Consider the following 22,423-nt stretch of genomic DNA (forward strand, 5'->3'; position numbering starts at 1 on the left):
AGCAATGACCAATCAACAAAACTCAGCCTGTAAATCAGAAGGGAAATGCTTCCAATAAACACACTCAATATCCAACACACAGCTCCAATCAAACAGCTCAGCACAAAGCACCGAGTAAACAGGTCTCTCAGCTGGATCTTCTCACACAGCATAAGGGGCATTTCCACACCTGATTCCCCACAGGATAGTCAGACTGCCTGAACATTAGTGTGGAGATTATGCAATGTAATTATTATAAATTCTGCTCCTTCACTCACCATCTCCTCACTTGGTTTTCAACCTACAGGAAATGAAGCAGCTGTGAAAGAGGAAGAGGAGAGAATGGGCAGAGTGGGTGGGCTCTCTGATTGACGTCTCTCACAGCCAATCCAAATATTTCTGGAGTAACATGAGTTTCCTGAAGCTTGGGAAACTGACCGGTGAAACGGAGGCGACTTTGAGCAGCAGATCAGGTGGGGATTTAAACTTGTCATTGCCCCATCTGAATAAAACCTCACTTATTGCAGCTGCTGTCTCAGTTCCCCTGGTAAATGTTTGACAGATTTCTAGTGTGGAATAACACTGTTCATCCTAAGAGGCTTTCAATATGAGAACACCAGTGTGGGATGTATAGCCTGGGATGTGTTTGACAGCGGATCCGATGAGGAAAACCCACAGCATCGATAACGTGCAGAGGTGGAATCAGAACAGGCACAGGAGAGACACAGGAGTGAGCATAACAGGTGGAAGGGAAAGGGGCTATGTGTTTGGAGAGTGACTCAGTAACTCGGGATGTGAGATGGGGATTGTATGAGTATATGCTCCATTATTTGATATCTGACAGACTTGCCCTGTACAGGGGTCACCTCCTGTAGAGATTCAACTCCCTCAGTTCCAATTTCAGAGTAACAACATTCCCGTTATCAGATTTCTCACTTGGGATGACGCAGTCGATTCATCTCTACCCGGGCGTCCCGGTCCATTCGCCCATCAAAGGGCATTCAGATCCATTCGCCTTTCACGGAATGTCCCGACCCAGTTGCTTTTACTGGGATGTTCCTGTCAATTTGCATCGCACATGACGTTCCAGTCCAGTCACCTCCCCCAAGACGTATTAGTCTGGGAGTGGCCAGTACCTAAAAGAGTTCTTCAATATCCCCCCTACTACTTTCTTTCTGTGAGCTGCCTCAGAGACATGGCCGTCAATAAATAACTCTCCTCAGTGTTTTGTGCCAGGAATGATTGCATCAGCCACAGAAGGAAGGAATGGACTTTGCGCCTAATCAGCTGACCATCAGGTCACTCACCTTCCCCAAATATGGGTGAGATGTCCGAGTTCCTGACGATTAAAGCATTGTGGGTTAATCCAGTGCGAGTGATATTCACATGGAGTATTCTCAGACAGTCATTACAGACATGAAGGAGGGGAATTGGTTTCTGTTCAGGGAGTTGTGTGAGTCTCCTCGGGTGACCTTCAATGCCATGTGAGTGTTATCAATCATTCCCAATACCTTGGGGAGGCAGTTATTCCATAAAACTCCAGTGACCTCTGCTGCTGTTCTGAATGTTGTATTCAATTTTATGAAGTCATTTTACTCTCCTCCTATTGCTCCTCTTTCCTCCTCCTCCTCCACTCCTTCCGCTTCCTATTATTCTACTTTTGTTTGCCTATCTCCCACTCTCCTCCTCTGATCCTCTTATTTTGCCTCCACATCTCTCTCTTCTCCCCAACATTATGAAGATGAGGGATAAAGAGTGCAACATTTAAACATTATCCATAAATGAAAAAAAAAGAAACTCCAGCCAATATCGAGCGAATAAAAGTTATGACTACTTGTAACTATTTATAACTATTTCTCCTGTTTCTGTGACACAACTGAAATAAACTATTATCTGTGGGTCTGTAAGTTTTCTGAAATAATTGCTGGTCACAGCATGTCGACTGGAGTCATGACTGTGACTGAGTGTTGGTGCCTGAATGCCCAGAAACCCTAATTTGAAGAGCTGCCACAAAGTGGCACAATCAGCAAAAATTCACCATTCTCATTTATTCCCATCTGAGGTCGTGGTCATTTCTGTGGTTAGTACCAGCTTCCTGAGTGATGTTTAGTAAACCAGTGTTAAAGATGGTGAATGTTCAATTTATTCTTAATGTAACTTTAAAATCTAAAATTCCTGATATGCTCAATTTCAGATGGATTATGCTGATAAAATCAACACAAACTTGTATAAACTCAATCACAATCTGTGTATTTGTGGTTTTTGAATGTTTCTCAAGGAGTTTTACTTCGGCAAACATTTTTTAAAGTGTGTTTGAGCAATTGAACCATATTTATTTCAGGATGATGCATTACAATCTGATTAACTTCATAGAATCCCTACAGTGCAAAAGGAGGGGATTCGGCCCATCAAGTCTGCACCGACCACAATCCCACCCAGGCTCCATTTCCGTAACCCCACATTGCTAATCCCCCTGACACTAGGGTCAACTTAGCATAGCCAATCAACCTAACCCACACATCTTTGGACTGTGGGAGGGACCCAGAGCACCCGGAGGAAACCCACATAGACACAAAGAATGTGCAAACTCCACACAGACAGTGGCCCGAGGCCGGAATTGAACCTGGCGCTGTGAAGCAGCAGTGCTAACCACTGTGCCACCTTTCATGATCAATGCATTATCAACATCTACAGAGATAGGGAGGGGAGAGGCTATGGAGAGTTTTGAGAACGAGCTCAAAGTTTAGTTTTCCTGGGAAGAGAGTTTTATTACTTGAATTTTACCCTTGACGTGCTGTTAGAACTGTGCATAAACAATAGAACTTTCATGAGTGAATGAAAGCAGAATGGTTAATCAGCAGTACTGATTGAAGACAATCCCTTTAGGTGTCCATTCCAGCTGACACCAAGGATTTCACCTTTCACAGTTTCAGGAACCCAGACACAACTGACAACTGTAGCTCCAACTAGTTACCACTTTAAATCAAACTTTCAGGCTGCAAGTTTAAAGCATTCTGTACACAGTCTTGAAACTTAATTCAGTCTCTAAGTTATCAGCTGTGGTTTATTAGCATAGTAAGAGTTTTAACAACACCAGGTTAAAGTCCAACAGGTTTATTTGGTAGCAAATGCCATTAGCTTTTGGAGCGCTGCTCCTTCGCCAGATGGAGTGGAAATCTGCTCTCAAATGTTTATTAGCATTGTCAGAGGTACCATCTCTCTGGAGTGAATGTAAAGATTGTAAAAGATCACATGACTACAATGTACAAGATCAAAGAGGTTTTCTTTATATCTTGGCCAATATGGATCTCACATTCACTGTCACAAAAACAGGTCACCTTGATGTTCATGAATTGGCTGCCACATTTCCAATGTTACAGCAGTGACTACACTTCAGGAAGTGCTTTATTGTTTGTAAATGATGTTTGGATATGTTGTGTTTGTGAAAGTTGAATTATAAATGTAATTCTTAGGGAAACATTATACTTCCTATAAATTGGAAATTATAAACTCATTGATGGAGAAAACTCTCCAGCCCACAGTGACATTGACCAATATAAAGTTTATTTATTAGTCACAAGTAAGGCTTACATTAACACTGTAATGAAGTTACTGTGAAATTCCCCTAGTCACCATACTCCAGAGCCTGTTTGGGTCAATGCACCTAACCAGCATGTCTTTCAGACTGTGGGAGGAAACCAGAGCACCCGGAGGAAACCCACGTAGACATAGGGAGAACGTGCAGACTCCACACATACAGTGACCCAAGTCGGGAATCAAACCCCGGTCCCTGGTACTGTGAGGCAGCAGTGCTAACCACTGTGCTACCATGCCGCCAGGTACAGGACTCTTACTGTAGGTTCCTAAATGTTCCAGTGAATAGGAACACACCATGCTGACAAATCAGGTAGTTTGAGTTAAGCTAAACACATGAATTTATTGTGGGTTATAAATCTATACAGAAGATTGATAAAACAGCAGACAAACAACAACACAATATTCAGCTTACAACAAACTTTGGATGAACTAAAATAATAAAGCATTTCAAATGACTCAAGATCTTTCCCAGAACATGAAATAAATCTTGGAAGAGTGCAAAGTGAATATATAACAGTGTACGGTGAACATATCAACACTGTTATTACATTGAGGTATGATGGGCTGAGGGAACTCAGGTCTGTAAAGACTCACCCCCACTCGCTCACCATAGGATAGTGGTCCTCCCAGACAGGAGAGTACAAACATTACCCATGGTATTAGTCAAATACCCATCACCTGAAGAGGATCTGTCTATAACTCACATCACCAACTAAAACAGGATCCGATTCTACCCCATACTCACTCCCGAGAGCTGGCTCAATTTACTGACAGAAAACAGATTCACACTCATATCAGGGGAAATTCTCTCAATTTGACAGATAGAAGTTCATTTAGAGTCCTTGTGCTTTATTCTGGTTCTAAATTCGGATGGTCAGAAATTAGGTAGGAGCTCATTTCCATCTTAGAAAGCCACAGATTGTTAGAGATCCAGTGGACACATTGGTCTAAGGACCAGTTTATATTCCTGGCAGGACTGCTCAGTTCATACAATCTTTCAATTCCTGCCAATTGCCGTCCCCACTCATCAGTAACAGTTGGTCAGTGTTGTCCTCTTCAACCTCCAGCTGAGCCTCGCCATCACAAAGATCACCTACTTCCCCCTCTATAACATCACCCATTTGCAACAGCTGCCCCACTCCTCCGACCCCCACATTAGGCCACCTGCTGTTCAAATCTTCATTCATATTGCTGATGCTTCTAGAGCAGACGAGACCATTCCAATGCTCTGTTGTTCAGTTTCTCATCATCGACCCTCCATAAACATTAGGTCAGTTATAAATTGGTGATCTCTATCCCAACTCACACACCTATCAGCTCTTTGTTCACTGATCTGCACTGATTACCTGCCAGCCCCACCCCGTGCCTCCAATTTAAATTCTCATGCTTATGTGCAAATAGATCCTTCATCTCACCCTCTATCATCTCTAATTTAGTTTCTCTTTATGATCTCTATGTCCCTCCAACACTGTACATTTTAGTACTTTTAGTGCATCTGTTCCACTTCCTTCACTTAACCATTGACCTTCTTAGCTCTATGCTCATGAATTCCCTCCTTAAACCTCTCTACATCATAATCTCTCTCCTCATTTCACACCCTCCTAAAATTCACATCTCTTTGACTTCCAAGGTTCACACCTACTCAGAGTCATGAGTGTCCGCCATGGGCCTTCATGTGACTGATCAGGCTAATTCGCAATTCCAGATTTTTGCCTACATGGAGTAAGACATTCCACAGGTTAGTGAGATCCTGACTGCTTCTTTTTCTTTGCTTCTCTGTCAGCACAATGGCCTAATCAGTAAGGTGTTGTGATTTGAAGTTGTAAAAAATCTTGTGTCACTCATTTCTACTCAGTCCACATTAATGTGGATATTGTGAGCTACAAACTGTATTCTAGAGTCATTACGGTGCAGGAGGCCATCATTTGGCACATCTCTCTGCACCAAATATACAAATGAGCATTATGACATTCTCCTACCTTTCCCCTCTACCCTTGTACACTGTTTCTATTTTAAAAATCAGCGAATACCTTATTGAATCCACCACATTTCCAGGTAGTGCATTCCAGACCTGAACCACTGGCTGTGTGAAAAGGTTTTTTCTCACATCACATTTGTTTCTTTAGCAAATCACCTTAAATCTATTTCCTCTCAATCCTTTTACGAGCGGCAATAGTTTCTCCCCATGTACTCTGTCCACCCCCTCATGATTGGGAACATCTATATAAAATCTGCTCTTAGCATTCTCTGCAAGAACAGTCCCAACCTGTCCAATCCATCCTCATAACTGAAGTTTCTGATCCCTGGAACCATCTTGTAAACCTTGCTTGCACGCTCTCCAATGTCTTTGCATCCTTTCTACAGTGTGGCACTCAGAAGTGTACACAATACTCCAGCTGATGTCTAACTAGTGCCTTGTATAAGTTCAGTGTAATCTTCCTGCTCTTGTACCCTCTGGCCCAATTACTAAAGCCCAGAGTACTATAAGCTTTATTACTTGCTGTCTCCACCTATCCTGCTATCTTCAATGATCTATACATATATACATCCAGGTCCCTCTGCTCCTGCACGCCTTTAAGAATTTTACCCCTTATTTTGTATTGTCTCTCCATGTTCTTCCTACCAAAATGCATTACCTCACATTTCTCAGAATTGAACTTTATCTGCCCACTCCACCAACTTGTTTCTGTGCTTTTGAAGTTCTACACTGTCCTTTTCAAAGTTAACAATACTTCTCAGCTTTGCATCATCCACAAGCTTCGAAATTATCCCCTGCACACACAAATCTAGATCATTAATATACATCAGGAAAATCAAGGGACCCAATAATAACCCTGGGGAACTCCACCTCAAACCTTCTTCCAGCCCAAAAAATAACCATTGACTATTATTCTCGCTTTCCTATTTTCAGCCAATTTTGTATCCACATTGCTACTGTCCTTTTATTTGATGAATTATATATTTTTTCCCACAAATCTGTGTGGTACTGTATCGAATGCCTTTTGAAAGTACATGTACACCACATCAACAGCATTACCCTCACCAATTAAACTGCAGGAAGTTAAACATGAATTGCCCCTTTAGAACTCCATGCTCGCTGTTCCTAATCAACTCATATTCTTCCACGTGACTACTAATTCTACCCCAAATAATTGTTTCTAGAAGTTTCCCACCACTGAAGGTAAATTGACTGGTCTGTAATTGCTGGCTTATTCTTTTCACCTTTTTCACACAAGAGTGTAATGTCTGAAAATCTCCAGTCCACTCAAGACTTTCCTTGAGTCGAGGGAAGATTGAAAGTTTCTTGGATGCATCTCATCTGGTCCCTGTGCCTTTTCAACTTTTAAGTACCTACAGCCTATGCAACACATCCTCCTGTAGTGACAGAGCTTTCTTCTCTGTCATCATGGCTTGGATAGCAGGATTTTTTGGGACATACATGTGCAAAGTATTCATTTAATGCTTCAGCCATGCCCCCAGCCACCCTTTAGGTCCCTAATTTGCCTTACTCCCTTTACCACCTTTTCACTATTTATACTAACAGAATAGAATCGCTACAATGTAGAAAGAGACCATTTGTCCCATTGAGTCTGCACAACTTTCCAACAGAACATCCTACCCAGGCCATCCCCGTAACCCCACGTATTTACCCCACTAATTCCCTTAACAGATGCATCTTGGGACACTAAGGAATAACTTAGCATAGCGAATGCACCTAACCTGCACATCTTTGGACCATGGGCATAAACAGAGCACCCAGAAGAAACCCACGCAGACACAGGGAGAACATGTAAACTCCACAGTCACCCAAGGTGGGAATAAAACCCGGGTCCCTGATGCTGTGAAGCAGCAGTGCTAACCACTGTGCCACCATGCTGCCCTATATGCCTACGGAAAACTTTGGGGTTCCCCCTTTATGTTGGCTTCCAGTCTTTTCTCATATTCCCTCTTCACTTCTCCAATGTGCTTTTTTACCTTCCCTCTGAACGCTCCGTATTTCTCTTGATTCTCAATTGTATTTTTAACCTGACACCTGCCATAAGCACACTTTTTCTCCTTTATCTCAATTTCTATCTCCTTTTCAATCCAGGGAACTCTGGATTTATTTGCCCTACCTATGCCTTTTGAGGGAATATACCTCTAATGTGCTGTAACATTTCTGCTTTGAAGGTAGTCCATTGTCAGCTAGTTTTTCCTGTCAAGCTTTTGTTCAAGTCCATTCAGACCAGCTCTATTCTTGCCCCACTGAAGTAATCTCTATCCCAGTTTATTATTCTTACTCTAGATTGCAGATTGTCCATTTCTACCATCATCCTAAACCTTACGATACAATGATCATTCTCTTAAATGCCTCCCAATTGACAGTTGATCAACATGGCCCACCTCATTTCCAATAACTATGCCTAACAGTGTGTTGGACTGGACATACTGCTGTAGGAAACTTTGCTGAACACAATCTAGAGACTTGCCCCTCTCTGCCCTTTACATTACCACTGTCCCAGTCCATTTGGGTAATTAAAGCCTCCCATTATAACTATACTATAATGTTTGCATCTCTCTGCAAATTTGTTCCTCTACATTTTTCTCACTAGTTGGTGATCTATATAGACTACACTGAGCAATGTAATTGCATCCTTTCTATTCCTTACCTCGAGCCAAAGTACTGTCACCCCTCCTACTCAAGCCAAGACACTGTCACCTCTCCTCATTTTCTGCCTTTATCTTTTCTGAACACCTTACACCCAAAATATATATAACACAAAGTCCTGCCCTTCCTTGAGCCAGGTCTCTACTATCATCACATCATATTTCCACATGGCAATGCACCTGTAACTCCCTTGTCATATTTACTATACTCCGTGCATTCACATAAATGCCCTGTAACCTTGATTTAGACTTCATTACTTTCTGCCTTACTCTGGCTCCACATTTTAACTTCCTATTTTCTGTACCAGTGCTTTCTGTCTATCCCAGTATTTTATGCACCATGGTATTCCTCTGTAATATTCTCTCTTGGTTTTACACCAATGCCATGTTAGTTTAAAGCCCACCCAGCATCACTACCAAAATGTTCCAAAATGAACATCCAAAATGGGATTTATCCAAGGATTCTCTGGGAGGCAAGAGAAGTGATTGCAGAGCCTCTGGCTCTGATCTTCAGGTCGTCGTTGGCCTCCGGTATAGTACCAGAAGATTGGAGGTTAGCGAATGTTGTCCCATTGTTTAAGAAGGGGAACAGAGACTTCCCCGGGAATTATAGACCGGTGAGTCTCACTTCTGTTGTCGGCAAGATGTTGGAAAAAATTATAAGGGATAGGATTTATAGTTATTTGGAGAGTAATGAATTGATAGGTGATAGTCAGCATGGTTTTGTGGCAGGTAGGTCGTGCCTTACAAACCTTATTGAGTTTTTTGAGAAAGTGACCAAGGAGGTGGATGGGGGCAAGGCAGTGGACGTGGTATATATGGATTTTAGTAAGGCGTTTGATAAGGTTCACCATGGTAGGCTTCTGCAGAAAATGCAGATGTATGGGATTGGGGGTGATCTAGGAAATTGGATCAGGAATTGGCTAGCGGATAGGAAACAGAGGGTGGTGGTTGATAGTAAATATTCATCATGGAGTGCGGTTACAAGTGGTGTACCTCAGGGATCTGTTTTGGGGCCACTGCTGTTTGTAATATTTATTAATGACCTGGATGAGGGTATAGTTGGGTGGATTAGCAAATTTGCTGATGACACCAAAGTCGGTGGTGTGGTAGACAGTGAGGAAGGGTGTCGTAGTTTGCAGGAAGACTTAGACAGGTTGCAATGTTGGGCCGAGAGGTGGCGGATGGAGTTTAATGCGGAGAAGTGTGAGGTGATTCACTTTGGTAGGAATAACAGATGTGTTGAGTATAGGGCTAACGGGAGGACTTTGAATAGTGTGGAGGAGCAGAGGGATCTAGGTGTATGTGTACATAGATCCCTGAAAGTTGGGAATCAAGTAGATAAGGTTGTTAAGAAGGCATATGGTGTCTTGGCGTTTATTGGTAGGGGGATTGAATTTAGGAGTCGTAGCGTTATGTTGCAACTGTACACAACTCTGGTGCGGCCGCACTTGGAGTACTGTGTGCAGTTCTGGTCCCCACATTACAGGAAGGATGTGGAGGCTTTGGAGAGGGTGCAGAGGAGGTTTACCAGGATGTTGCCTGGTATGGAGGGGAGATCCTATGAGGAGAGGCTGAGGGACTTGGGATTGTTTTCGCTGGAAAGGCGGCGGCTAAGAGGGGATCTTATTGAAACATATAAGATGATTAGAGGTTTAGATAGGGTGGATAGTGATAGCCTTTTTCCTCTGATGGAGAAATCCAGCACGAGGGGGCATGGCTTTAAATTGAGGGGGGGTAGTTATAGGACCGATGTCAGGGGTAGGTTCTTTACCCAGAGAGTGGTGAGGGATTGGAATGCCCTACCAGCATCAGTTGTAAATGCGCATAGTTTGGGGGCGTTTAAGAGAGCCGTAGATAGATTCATGGACGAAAAGAAATTGGTTTAGGTTTTTTTTTTGTAACTGGTCGGTGCAACATCGTGGGCCGAAGGGCCTGTTCTGCGCTGTAATGTTCTATGTTCTATGTTCTAAAAGGAATCAGTCCCAGTTCTGTTCAGGTGCAGCATCTGGCTTGTACAGATGCCACTTTCCCCAAAGCCAGTCCCAGTGTCCCAGGAAATCTTAAGCTTTATTCTATTTCTGCACTTACTTGCATGTGCCACTGGGGGTCATCCAGAGATTATTACATTTGAGATCCTGGTTCTAATGTTCTACCTACCTAAATTCTGATTTCCGGATAAACTTTATGGAATACAATGTGTATTAACTCTGCTCCTTCATTCATTGGATATTCAGTTTTGAACTTAGTGCAGATGTTATGGAATACAACCGTCCTCAGATAATAAAGCAGCGAGTGCCCATATTCAGCAAGGCTTGGGCTATTAAGTGACAAGTAGCATTTGGGCCACACAAGTAGCTGGTAATGCTCATCTGCAGCAAGAGAGAATTCAGTCAGCTTCCCTGGACCTTCAACGGCATTACCATCACTGAATAACCCACTATCAACAGCCTGGGGATTGCCATTGACCAGAAACTGAATTAGATCATAATTTAAATATGGTGGCAGATCAGAGGCTAGGAATTTAGCATAAAGTAACTCACCTTCTGGCTCCCAAAAGCCTGTCCACAAGGCAAAAGTCAGGAGTGTGATGGAACACTCTCCACTTGCCTGGAGTGCAGCTGCAACAACACTCGGGAGCACCATCTAGGATAAAGCAGTGTGCTTGCCTGGCACACCATCCATGCCCTCCACCACCAATGCACAGTGGCAGTGTGCGTCATCTTCAAGATGCGCTGCAGCAAGGCTTCATGGACAGCGCCTTCCAAACCCATAAACTACTATCTGGAAAGACAAGGGCAGTAGATGCATAGGAAATACCACCACCTGCAACTTGCTGTCAAGTCACTCACTATCTTGACTTGAAAATACATTGCCGTTGTTTCACTGTCACTGGGTCAAAATCCTGGAAGTCCTCTGGTGTATTTAAACCAAGGGGATTGCACTAATTAAGGTGGCAACTCGCCACTACCTTCTCAATTGCAATCAGGGATAGGCAATAAAAACTAACATGGCCAGCAGCGCGCACACCCCCAGAATGAATACAAAATGAAAAAAAAACTGGCACAAAATCTGCTTCTTCACTCACTGGTTATTCAGTCCTGAACATTAGTGTGGATATTATGGGACATAAACTGTATAAACTGTTCTTCTTCATTCATTGTGCTCCCTCCTGGTTTTCAGTTCCTACACAGGAATGCCCAAACTCCGAGATGTGTTCCCAATGAGTTTTGGGACACATTGGGCATACTTCTTCTTTTGGTGATGTTCAGCAAAATGTTTAATTGATTTTCTTAAACCGATTGGACTGATGGTGGGAGAGGTCCAAGCGGACACTGCTTTGGAACAACAGCTCCCTTGTGCTAGAACTGAAGATTAAACAATACAGACACCACTCAATGCAATGGAAGTGGGTGACCTGGCTCCAATTCCGTATGGAGACAATGGTACAGGGGGGAGAAATACCCCTAACAGGTGTCACAGAGCAAGGGTTTTCCAGTGTGGGTTCAATGATATTCCAAAAGGTCGAAAAACCACATTAACGCTTAATTGCAAAGTTCACACTAATAGGGATTCGTCCCTGTATGAATATGTTGATAGACCAGGAGAAATGCTAACTGTTTGAAAGTCTTGTGATGCACCTCACACCTGAATAGTTTCTCATCAGTGTGAATGTTAGTGCTTCAGGAGATTGGAGGTGAAGGTGGAAGCTATATCACAAATATTGCGCTAGAAGAGTTACTCCCTTGTTTGAAGCCTTTGGCAGTGCAAGGGGGTTGAAGATATTATAAAAGCTTATCACAAACCTCATGTTGAACAGTTACTCACAAGTGTGTAAATTATGGATCAGGAGGTACAAAACTTTGTGAAGGCTTTGTTACTCACTTAACAATTGAATAGCGCCTCTCTGGTGTGACTGTATATGTGTGAATGGAGGGTTGCTGACTTGAAGAATGATTTGTCACAACTCACAAGTGAATGTTTTCTCCTGTGTGAATGCGTTGGTGATTCAGCAGGGCCATTGGTTGTGCAAAGCTCTCATTACACAACTCACAAATGAATGGCTTCTCCCCAGTGTGAATGCGTCGGTGATTCACAAGTGTCGAGGACCGGGCAAAAGCTTGGTCACACACCTCACATTTGAATGGTTTCTCTCCTGTATGAATGCGTCGGTGATTCACCAGTGTCGCTGACCGTGTGAAAGCTTGGTCACACACCTCACATTTGAAGGGCTTCTGCCCTGTGTGGATCCTCTGGTGCATCAGGAGTTCAGATGATTGGGTGAAAGCCATCTCACAAACCTCACACATGAACGGCTTCTCCCCAGTGTGAGTGCGTCGATGCCTCACAAGCGTCGATGACCGTGTGAAGGCTCGGTCACACATCTCACACTTGAATGGTTTCTCACCTGTGTGGGTTCTCTGGTGCCTTAGGAGATCGGAGGACTGGGCGAAGGCCATCTCACAAACCTCACACCTGAAGGGTTTCTCCGCTGTGTGATTCCTCTGATGCATCAGGAAGGACGTTGAACTTGTGAAGGCTTTGTCACACACCTCACACTTGAACGGCCTCTCCCCTGTGTGAATGCGTTGGTGTTTTCGGAAGGAAGAAGAGTGGGAAAATGATTTGTTGCACACTTCGCAGGTGAATGGTTTCTCTCCTGTGTGAATGCGCTTGTGATACAAGAGGGTTGATGACTGTGCAAAGCCCTCATTACACACCTCACACTTGAACGGCTTCTCCCCAGTGTGAGTACGTCTGTGATTTACTAGCGTTGATGACAATGTGAATGCTTGGTCGCACACTTCACATTTGTATGGTTTCTCACCTGTGTGGATCCTCTGGTGCTTCAGGAGATCACAGGTACGGGGGAAAGTTTTCTCACAAACCTCACACATTACCACCTTCGCCCCAATGTGGATTCTTTGTTGATTCACAAATGTTGATGACTGTGTGGATGCTTGATCACACACCTCTTGCTTGAATTGTTTGTCTTCCATGTGTCTTTCCTTGTGTTATTGTACAACAGATTGAACTTGCAAGTCAGTTGTTCGAGAGGCTCAAAGAATGATTGAAGCTCTCACCGTACCTGAAGCCCAATCACACTTATTCGCAGCTTCACCCTGACTGATCACCCACAGCTGAAGCTTTGGAAATGTTGGTTCTAGTGAAAAGCTCCACACCACTGACCAGTTTCGGATCTGATGATAGCTAAAGCTCCCTTGACCCAACCAATTTCTAGATGATGGTTTCACTCTCGGTGTTGAGCAATGCTGTGAAGGGACTGGAAGTCTTTCCACAGTTGTGCAGTTGCTCCTTGGATGATGGTCAGGATCTATCTGCAGTGTCTATCCTTTCTGTATTCTCTGGTGTTGTATCTGGTGCAATCCTTCTGTAAAACAGGAAAAGGAAACATGATTTCATCCAACTCCCTCTCTTCCTTTGCTGAAGGGGCTGACTCTTCAGTTAGACTGTTCCAGTCTGCTATTCCCCTGTATGGGGAATCAGATACAAGTCCTTTCTTTTTCTCACTTGACTGTCACTCACCCTCTGTTTCCAGAAGAAACAGTGGATACTGACCAAGAGCAGATAATGCCGTGACTTTCTATCCTCCACCTAGTGCCTTATCTTCCTAGGCACCATGAGGACAATGGAAAAGATAGTCGAGCGAGTGTAAAACGGATTATCAATTCACAATGAGCTTGGGTCATGTTGGCAAAGACCAGTTTTACTCTGAGTATGTATTTAATATTTTTTTAAAAATCAGGACAAATGATAATTCAATGGAGATTTTGAAATTTCTCCTTTTGTTTTCTAAAATTATTTGGAAAAAGAACACTTGCAGGAAGTTCTAGAAGCCAAGGAAAATATTGCTTCAGTGTGGCTGGTTGAAGGGTTCTGGTTTATCCTGGGAAATTAGACATTGCACTCACTCAGCTGAATTTGAGATGTGCAGTCTATCAGACACAGCACAGGGAAAAATGCTCTTTTGGGAAAGGCTGCAGTGAACAGGTGAAATCTTTAAATAATGCATTAAAAGATATTTCAACAAATGCGTCTCCAGCTTTGACAGCTGAATTGCTATTGCTGGGTTAACAATCTAGAGATTAGTCCTTTGGCAGTACAGAATTTGAATATTGCTGAAAAACTAAAGATTCTATCGAAACTTTTCATCTTACACTCATCAGAACAGTTTGCTAGAAGCCACAAATATTCCAACAAATCCTATCCTTTGCAGACAAGAATATGCCCATGCATTGTACCTTTTTTTAAAGTGAACAAAGCTTGGGGGACAGCCAGCCCCATGGCAATGCCTTGACCAATCTGACTTCAGCAGCCTCGTTTGAATTCAAACAAAAACTTGGCAATTAACTGTTCTTTCCTTTCTTCTCCATACAAGTAAGAGTCCACTTCTCTTCTCATACAATATTAATTATTTTTTTTTGCTATTGCTATTCTTGTGAACTGTCCTGATGAGTGCAACACGAAAAGCTTCAAAGGCATGTCCCTTTTGTCAACAAAAGTCAAATCCAGAGATTATGAATTGAAATCCAGTGTCTGTTGGAAGAATTTGGCCACATTGTCAATGAATCTTCCTTGACCATCAAGTCCTGAACTGGGTCTTGAACCCAGAGCTTTTGGATGAGAGGTAGGGAAGATTACTACATTTTAAACCATCTTTGTAATTTAAGGTAAAACAATATCCTGGAAAGGTAAGTTTGTAGGAAAATGGATAACCCTTCATGGCAACAGGCTGGAGTGGATTGTTACCACAGGAACAGGTTCGGATTTGTTGAGCAAGATGCAAAGTTTCCCAATTGAAAACAAAGGCACAGGTTTTGCATCTGAGCTTTGGAACAAAAAGAGAAAGGAGAGAGAGAGATCTCAAAGAGACACCAAGTACTGCAGACAGTGTGGTCAGCCGAGACAAGAGGGTGTCGTTTCTGTGGGTTGCCAGGCAGAACGCAGAAGGGATCATGGTCTTTGACCGTAGAAACACAAGTGGCAATCTAAGGAATACAGAAGAACATTTGTCTGAGTGTGGCAAGGTTTTTAAAGTTTATTTATTTGTGTCACAAGTAGGTTTACATTAACACTGCAATGAAGTTACTCCGAAAATCTCCTAGTTGCCACACTCCAGCGCCTATTCGGGTACACGGAGGGGCAATTTAGCAGGGCAATTGCACCAAACCAGCACGTCTTTCAGACTGTGGGTGGAAACCAGAGCACCTGGAGGAATCCCACACAGACACGGGGAGAATGTGCAGACTCTGCGCAGACAGTGACCCAAACTGGGAATCGAACCCAGGTCCCTAGCACTGTGAGGCAGCAGTGCTAACCACTGTGCTATAGCTGGATAGACCTCACTTCTGGTATTTTGTTCAGAAGTGAGAGAAGTGTCTTTTGACAGTCACTCAAGTTACAACTCAGTCAAACTGGGAGACCTAACATGTTAAAATTGAGCATAAAAGGTTCCGTAAAAATGCAGCGAGCAGAACATAAATTTGAATTGGGGCATGGGCTGTTCATCGTGTAAAGGGTTAAAGGGGGTATCTGTTCTGCAGTTTAGTGTGTCAATTACCGACTAGTTATTGTTTAGTAGATTTTGATTTTAGTTGTTTCGATGTAATAAAAGTCTTAAATTTAAAATCTCATCTAAATTGGTCATTAATCACATGCTTTAAAAGGGTATCAGTCTCCACAGGGTGCGTAACAATACCACAAATCAGCAACAAATTATCTGGTCATTATCATACTGCTATGTGTGGGAGTTTACTGTGTGCACATTGGCTGCCACAATTAGAACAAGGACCATCATAGTATTCCATTGGCTGTAAAGAGCTTTGGGACATCTGGTGGTTATGAAAGGCTCTATAAAGGCAAACCTCTGTTTCATCTTTCTGAGCAAGTCACAGAGCAAGAGTGAAGGGAGATCTTCAAAGGATTTGAAAAGACATGAAATATCCAGATCCCAACACACCAGGACAATAACCAGCTCCCAACACACAACAGTAGGAAATCAGTGACAAGCCTCAGACACTCTGATTATCACACCCTACCTTCTCATATTTAGTAATGATACATCATAGAATCCCTACAGTGCAGAAGGAGGCCGTTCAGCCCATCAAGCCTGCACCATCAACAATCCCACCCAAGCCTTATCCCCATAACCCCATGTATTTCCCTAGTTAATCTCAGTGACACTAGGGGGCAATTTTAGCATAGCCAATCGACCTAACCCACACGTTTTGGACTGTGGGATCACCTGGAAGAAACCCACACGGGGAGAACGTGCAAACTCCACACAGTCACACAAGGCCAGAATTAAACCCAGCTCCCTGGCGCTGTGAGGCAGTAGTGCTAACCACTGTGCCACCGTGCTGCCCTTATTAATTAAACTCAGCCTGTAAATCAGAAGTGAAGTGCTTCCAATAAACACACTCAATATCCAACACACAGCTCCAATCAAACAGCTCAGCACAAAGCACAGAATAAACAGGTCTCTCAGCTGGATCTTCTCACACAGCATCAGGGGCATTTCCACACCTGATTCCCCACAGGATAGTCAGACTGCCTGAACATTAGTGTGGATATTATGCAATGTAATTATTATAAATTCTGCTCCTTCACTCACCATCTCACTTGGTTTTCAGTCCCTACAGGAAGTAAACCAGCTGTGAACGAGGAAGTGAAAAGATTGGCAGAGCGGGTGAGCTCTCGGATTGACGTCTCTCACAGCCAATCCAAATATTTCTGGAGTAACATGAGTTTTTGAAGCTTGGGAAGCTGACCGGTGAAACGGAGGCGACTTTGAGCAGCAGATCAGGTGGAGATTTAAACTTTCATTGTCCCATCTGAATGAAACCTCACTTATTGCAGCTGTTACTTCAATTTTTCGTGTGGGAATAGGTTTCTTCATCCTTGGAGGCTTTCAAGCTGACAACATCAGTGTGGATCCGTAGTCCCCGATGTGTTTGACAACTGATCAGAAGCGGACGACTAAAGGATCCAACTCCGCGATGATATGCAGTGGTGGGATCACTCATGCACAGGAGATAGGGACATGAGTGAGCAGAACACGAGGAAAGGAGAGAGGATATTGACCTTGTACTTAGAAAGTGACTCAGTAACCTGGGAAGTGGGGCTCATTGTGTGAGTAGATACCCACGAGTTGTCATCTAACAGCCCTGGCTTGCTGGGGGTGGCACCTCCTGTGGAGGTTCACCTCCCCTCAATTCTCATTTTAAAGTTACAACATTCACTTCATCAGGTTCTTAATCCAGGATGTCCCAGTCCATTCATCTCACCTAGATCTCTCGGATTTCCCCAGTCCAGGTGTAACTAAAATTGTTCTTCGCCGTCGCACTAATTTCTCTATGTGAGCTGCCTCCGTGATGGGAGTCAATAAATAATACCTCTTCCTCAGTGAATGCCTGAGGTTCAAGTCCCAGTCCAAGGCTTGAGCACAAAAAAATCTTAACTCAAGTACAGCACTGAGGGTTGGAAGAGATTACAGAGATAGGGAGGGGAGAGGCCATGGAGGGATTTGAGAACAAGTTCAAAAACCTCTCAGTTTTCCTGGGAAGTGGGATAGTCCTGGAGTTTTATTCATCACAGACTGTTAGAACTGTCCCTAAGCAAGGGAGCTTCCATGAGTGACTGAAAGCACAATGGTTAATCAGCAGTACTGATTGAAGACAATCCCTTAAGGAGTCCATTCCAGCTGACACCAGGGACTTCACCACCTTTCTCAGCTTCAGGCACCCAAACACAAAGACATCACTGAACCTGCAGCTCTTACTAGTTAACACTTTAAACCAATTCAAACTTTCAGGCTGCCAGTTTACAGGGAGAAAGGCATTCCACATACAGCTTTGAACTTAATCCTTTATAATATTTCTGTTGCATAAGATTCAATTTCTAAGTTCTTGTCAGCTGTCAGAGGTACCATCTCTTTTGGGTGAATTTAAAGAATGTAAAAGATCCCATGACTACAACGTAGAAGAGCATGAGGGTGTGTGGTCAATGTTGATCTTACAATCAAGGGCGGCACGATAGCACAGTGGTTAGCACTGCTGCTTCACAGCTCCAGGGTCCCGGGTTCGATTCCCGGCTCGGGTCACTGTCTGTGTGGAGTTTGCACATTCTCCTCGTGTCTGCGTGGGTTTCCTCCGGGTGCTCCGGTTTTCTCCCACAGTCCAAAGATGTGCGGGTTAGGTTGATTGGCCAGGTTAAAATTGCCACTTAGAGTACTGTGATGCGTGGGTTAGTGGGATTAGCGGGTAAATATGTGGGGGTGGGGCCTGGGTGGGATTGTGGTCGGTTCAGACTCGATGGGCCGAATGGCCTCCTTCTGCACTGTAGGGTTTCTATGATTTCTATGAATCAGTGTCCCAAAACAGATTATCTGGCAGTCATCGCCTTGCTGTCCGTGGGATCTTGCTTCTCATGAATTGGCTGTTACATTTCCGACATTACAACAGTGACTACACTTCAGAAGGAACTTTCTGTGAACTGGTAAACCCATCGATGGAGAAAGCATACCAGCCCACAGTGACATAGAACATAGAAAGCCACAGCACAAACAGGCCCTTCGGCCCACAAGTTGCGCTGATCATATCCCTACCTCTAGGCCTATCTATAGCCCTCAATCCCATTAAATCCCATGTACTCATCCAGAAGTCTCTTAAAAGACCCCAACGAGTTTGCCTCCACCACCACCGACGTCAGCCGATTCCACTCACCCACCACCCTCTGAGTGAAAAACTTACCCCTGACATCTCCTCTGTACCTACCCCCCAGCACCTTAAACCTGTGTCCTCTCGTAGCAACCATTTCAGCCCTTGGAAATAGCCTCTGAGAGTCTACCCTATCCAGACCTCTCAACATCTTGTAAACCTCTATCAGGTCACCTCTCATCCTTCGTCTCTCCAGGGAGAAGAGACCAAGCTCCCTCAACCTATCCTCATAAGGCATGCCCCCCAATCCAGGCAACATCCTTGTAAATCTCCTCTGCACCCTTTCAATGGCTTCAACATCTTTCCTGTAATGAGGTGACCAGAACTGCGCGCAGTACTCCAAGTGAGGTCTAACCAGGGTCCTATAAAGCTGCAGCATTATCTCCCGACTCCTAAACTCAATCCCTCGATTAATGAAGGCTAGTACGCCGTACGCCTTCTTGACCGCATCCTCCACCTGCGAGGCCGATTTAAGAGTCCTATGGACCCGGACCCCAAGGTCCTTCTGATCCTCTACACTGCTAAGAATGGTACCCTTCATATTATACTGCTGCTTCATCCCATTGGATCTGCCAAAATGGATCACTACACACTTATCCGGGTTGAAGTCCATCTGCCACTTCTCCGCCCAGTCTTGCATTCTATCTATGTCTCGCTGCAACTTCTGACATCCCTCCAAACTATCCACAACACCACCTACCTTGGTGTGGTCAGCAAACTTACCAACCCATCCCTCCACTTCCTCATCCAGGTCATTTATGAAAATGACAAACAGCAAGGGTCCCAGAACAGATCCCTGGGGCACTCCACTGGTCACTGACCTCCATGCAGAGAAAGACCCCTCCACAGCCACTCTCTGCCTTCTGCAGGCAAGCCAGTTCTGGATCCACAAGGCAACAGCCCCTTGGATCCCATGCCCTCTCACTTTCTCAAGAAGTCTTGCATGGGGGACCTTATCGAACGCCTTGCTGAAGTCCATATAGACCACATCCACCGCTCTTCCTTCGTCAATGTGTTTGGTCACATTTTCAAAGAACTCAACCAGGCTCGTAAGGCACATTGACCAACATATTGTGTATAGCACTCTTACTGTAGGCTCTTGAGTATTAAGTGAATAGGAATACACCATACTGATAAATCAGGTAGTTTAAGTCAAGATAAACACATGAATTTATTGTGGGTTATAAATCAGAAGATTGGTAACACAGCAGACAAACACAATTGTCAGCTTATAGCAAACATTGAATGAATTTGATTTATTATTTTACTATTGTCACATGTATTAGTATTGATGCACTATCAAGCAAAGACTAGTTTGTATGCAAGAACAAATAGGCTTTTATTCGCAAAAGACTTGGAGCACACCCATGCTGATGAACTGGTCCGGCGACTGAGGCAGGGGGGGTTGGGAGCAGTCACCTTTATACCTGGACCGGGGGGGGGAGGAGTCTCAGGCAGGGCCGGCAGGGGCATGTCACACACACACACACACACACAGGCAATAAGCTTAACAGTGGTTTACCACCTTCACCCCCTGCTTTTAAAAATGAGTCCGGCGGGGGTGACGTGGGTGGAACGATACTTACAGAATTACAAATTTACAAATTCAGTCTCTCTGGGGGCTTGATCTGCCACTGCGACCGCCGTAGTGCCGGTTGTGGTGTCGGTTTCGGTGGCCGCGGTGTTAGTTTAGGCGCCAGGCCGTACTCGCTCGAGTCGTCTGTAGTCCCTTCCGATTGTCGGGTGCGTGGTGGCGGCTCCTGGGGATCAGGCATGCTGTATACGGGGGTTTGGGGTCTTCGTGGTCCCTGGGGCACCTGCAGGTGCCAGGTCTCGAATGGAGACCGTGTCCTCCCGTCCGTTGGGGTACGCCACATAGGCGTATTGGGGGTTGGCGTGGAGGAGCTGGACCCTTTCGAACAGGGGGTCCGACTTATGGGTCCTCACGTGTTTCCAGAGCAGGACAGGGCCTGGGGACGTCAGCCACGACGGTAGTGAGGTCCCCGAGGAGGACCTCCTGGGGAAAACAAACATCCTTTCGTGAGGGGTAGCATTGGTAGCTGTGCAAAGGAGTGATCTAATCGAGTGTAGTGCATCAGGGAGGACCTTTTGCCAGCGGGTGACTGGAAGACCTTTAGACCTCAGAGCTAGTAAAACGGCCTTCCAGACTGTCGTGTTCTCCCTCTCTACCTGTCCGTTCCCCCTGGGGTTGTAGCTGGTGGTCCTACTCGAGGCTATGCCTTGAGAGCAGGTACTGTCGCAGCTCATCACTCATAAAAAGGAAAATCCCCGGTCGCCATGGATATAGCTAGGGAAACCAAACAGGGTGAAGAGGCTGTGCAGGGCCCTGATGACCGTGGCCGAGGTCATATCCGGGCAGGGAATAGCAAAGGGGAAATGTGAACATTCGTCAATGACATTGAGGAAGTATAGGTTGTGGTCAGAAGAGGGAAGGGGGCCTTTGAAGTCGACGTGGAGGCGTTCGAAAGGGCGGATGGCCTTTATGAGGTGTGCTCTGTCTGGCCGATAGAAGTGCGGCTTGCACTGTGCGCAGACCTGGCAGTGTCTGGTTATAGACCTGACTTCCTCAATGGAGTAGGGCAGGTTACAGGCTTTAATGAAGCGAAAAAACCTGGTGACCCCCGGGTGGCAGAGGTCGTTGAGGAGAGCCTGCAATTGGTCTATTTGTGCGCTGGCACATATTCCCCGGGACAGGGCGTCTGGGGGCTCATTGAGCTTCCCGGGCCGGTATAAGATGTCGTAATTGTAGGTGGGAAGCTCGATTCTCCACCTCAATATTTTATCATTTTTGATCTTGCCCCGCTGCGTGTTGTTAAACATGAATGCAACTGACCGTTGGTCTGAGTAGGGTGAATCGTTTACCAGCTAAGTAGTGGCGCCAGTGCCATACAGCTTCCACTATGGCTTGGGCCTCCTTCTCGACAGAGGAGTGTCGAATTTCAGGGCTTTGGAATTCGTGAGAAGGCCACAGGTCTGCCTGCCTGGTTAAGGGTGGCGGCGAGGGCGAAGTCAGACGCATTGCTCTCCACCTGGAACGGGATGGATTCGTCTACAGCGTGCATCGTGGCCTTCGCGATGTCTGCTTTGATGCGGTCGAAGGCCAGGCGGGCCTCTGCTGTCCGGGGAAAAGAGGTGGATTTGATGAGCGGACGGGCTTTATCCACATAATTGGGGACCCACTGGGAGTAATACGAGAAGCAGCCCAGGCATCTCCTCAGTGCTTTGAGGCTGGTGGGGAGGGGACGTTCCAGGAGAGGACGCATGCGGTCGGGATCGGGACCGATGACCCCGTTTTCCACAACACAACCAAGGATGGCGAGGCGGCGTGTGTGGAATACGCACTTCTCCTTATTATAGGTCAGATTTAGGAGTGTGGCGGTGTGGAGGAATTTGTGAAGGTTGGCGTCGTGGTCCTGCTGATCATGGCCGCAGATGGTGAT

At 44.9% G+C, this 22,423-nt stretch overlaps 1 protein-coding gene and 1 long non-coding RNA gene across 2 annotated transcripts; one reads left to right on the forward strand and one right to left on the reverse strand.

Annotated features, from left to right (window-relative positions):
- Positions 1-923: 923 nt before the first annotated feature.
- LOC144497001 (uncharacterized) lies at positions 924-20,341 on the forward strand. The gene is made up of 3 exons (XR_013498496.1): positions 924-1,463; positions 5,207-5,314; positions 16,878-20,341. It is a non-coding gene; the product is annotated as an uncharacterized LOC144497001 (long non-coding RNA).
- LOC144497000 (uncharacterized) lies at positions 9,452-16,935 on the reverse strand. The gene is made up of 2 exons (XM_078217675.1): positions 16,859-16,935; positions 9,452-13,615 (listed from the first exon to the last, which is right to left on the reverse strand). Exon 2 carries the CDS (start codon positions 13,221-13,223, stop codon positions 12,192-12,194), a length of 1,032 nt encoding a protein of 343 aa, XP_078073801.1. The 5' UTR covers positions 13,224-13,615; positions 16,859-16,935; the 3' UTR covers positions 9,452-12,191.
- Positions 20,342-22,423: the final 2,082 nt, after the last annotated feature.

Source organism: Mustelus asterias, chromosome 8 (genome assembly GCF_964213995.1).
Source record: "Mustelus asterias chromosome 8, sMusAst1.hap1.1, whole genome shotgun sequence".
Taxonomy (NCBI): domain Eukaryota; kingdom Metazoa; phylum Chordata; class Chondrichthyes; order Carcharhiniformes; family Triakidae; genus Mustelus; species Mustelus asterias.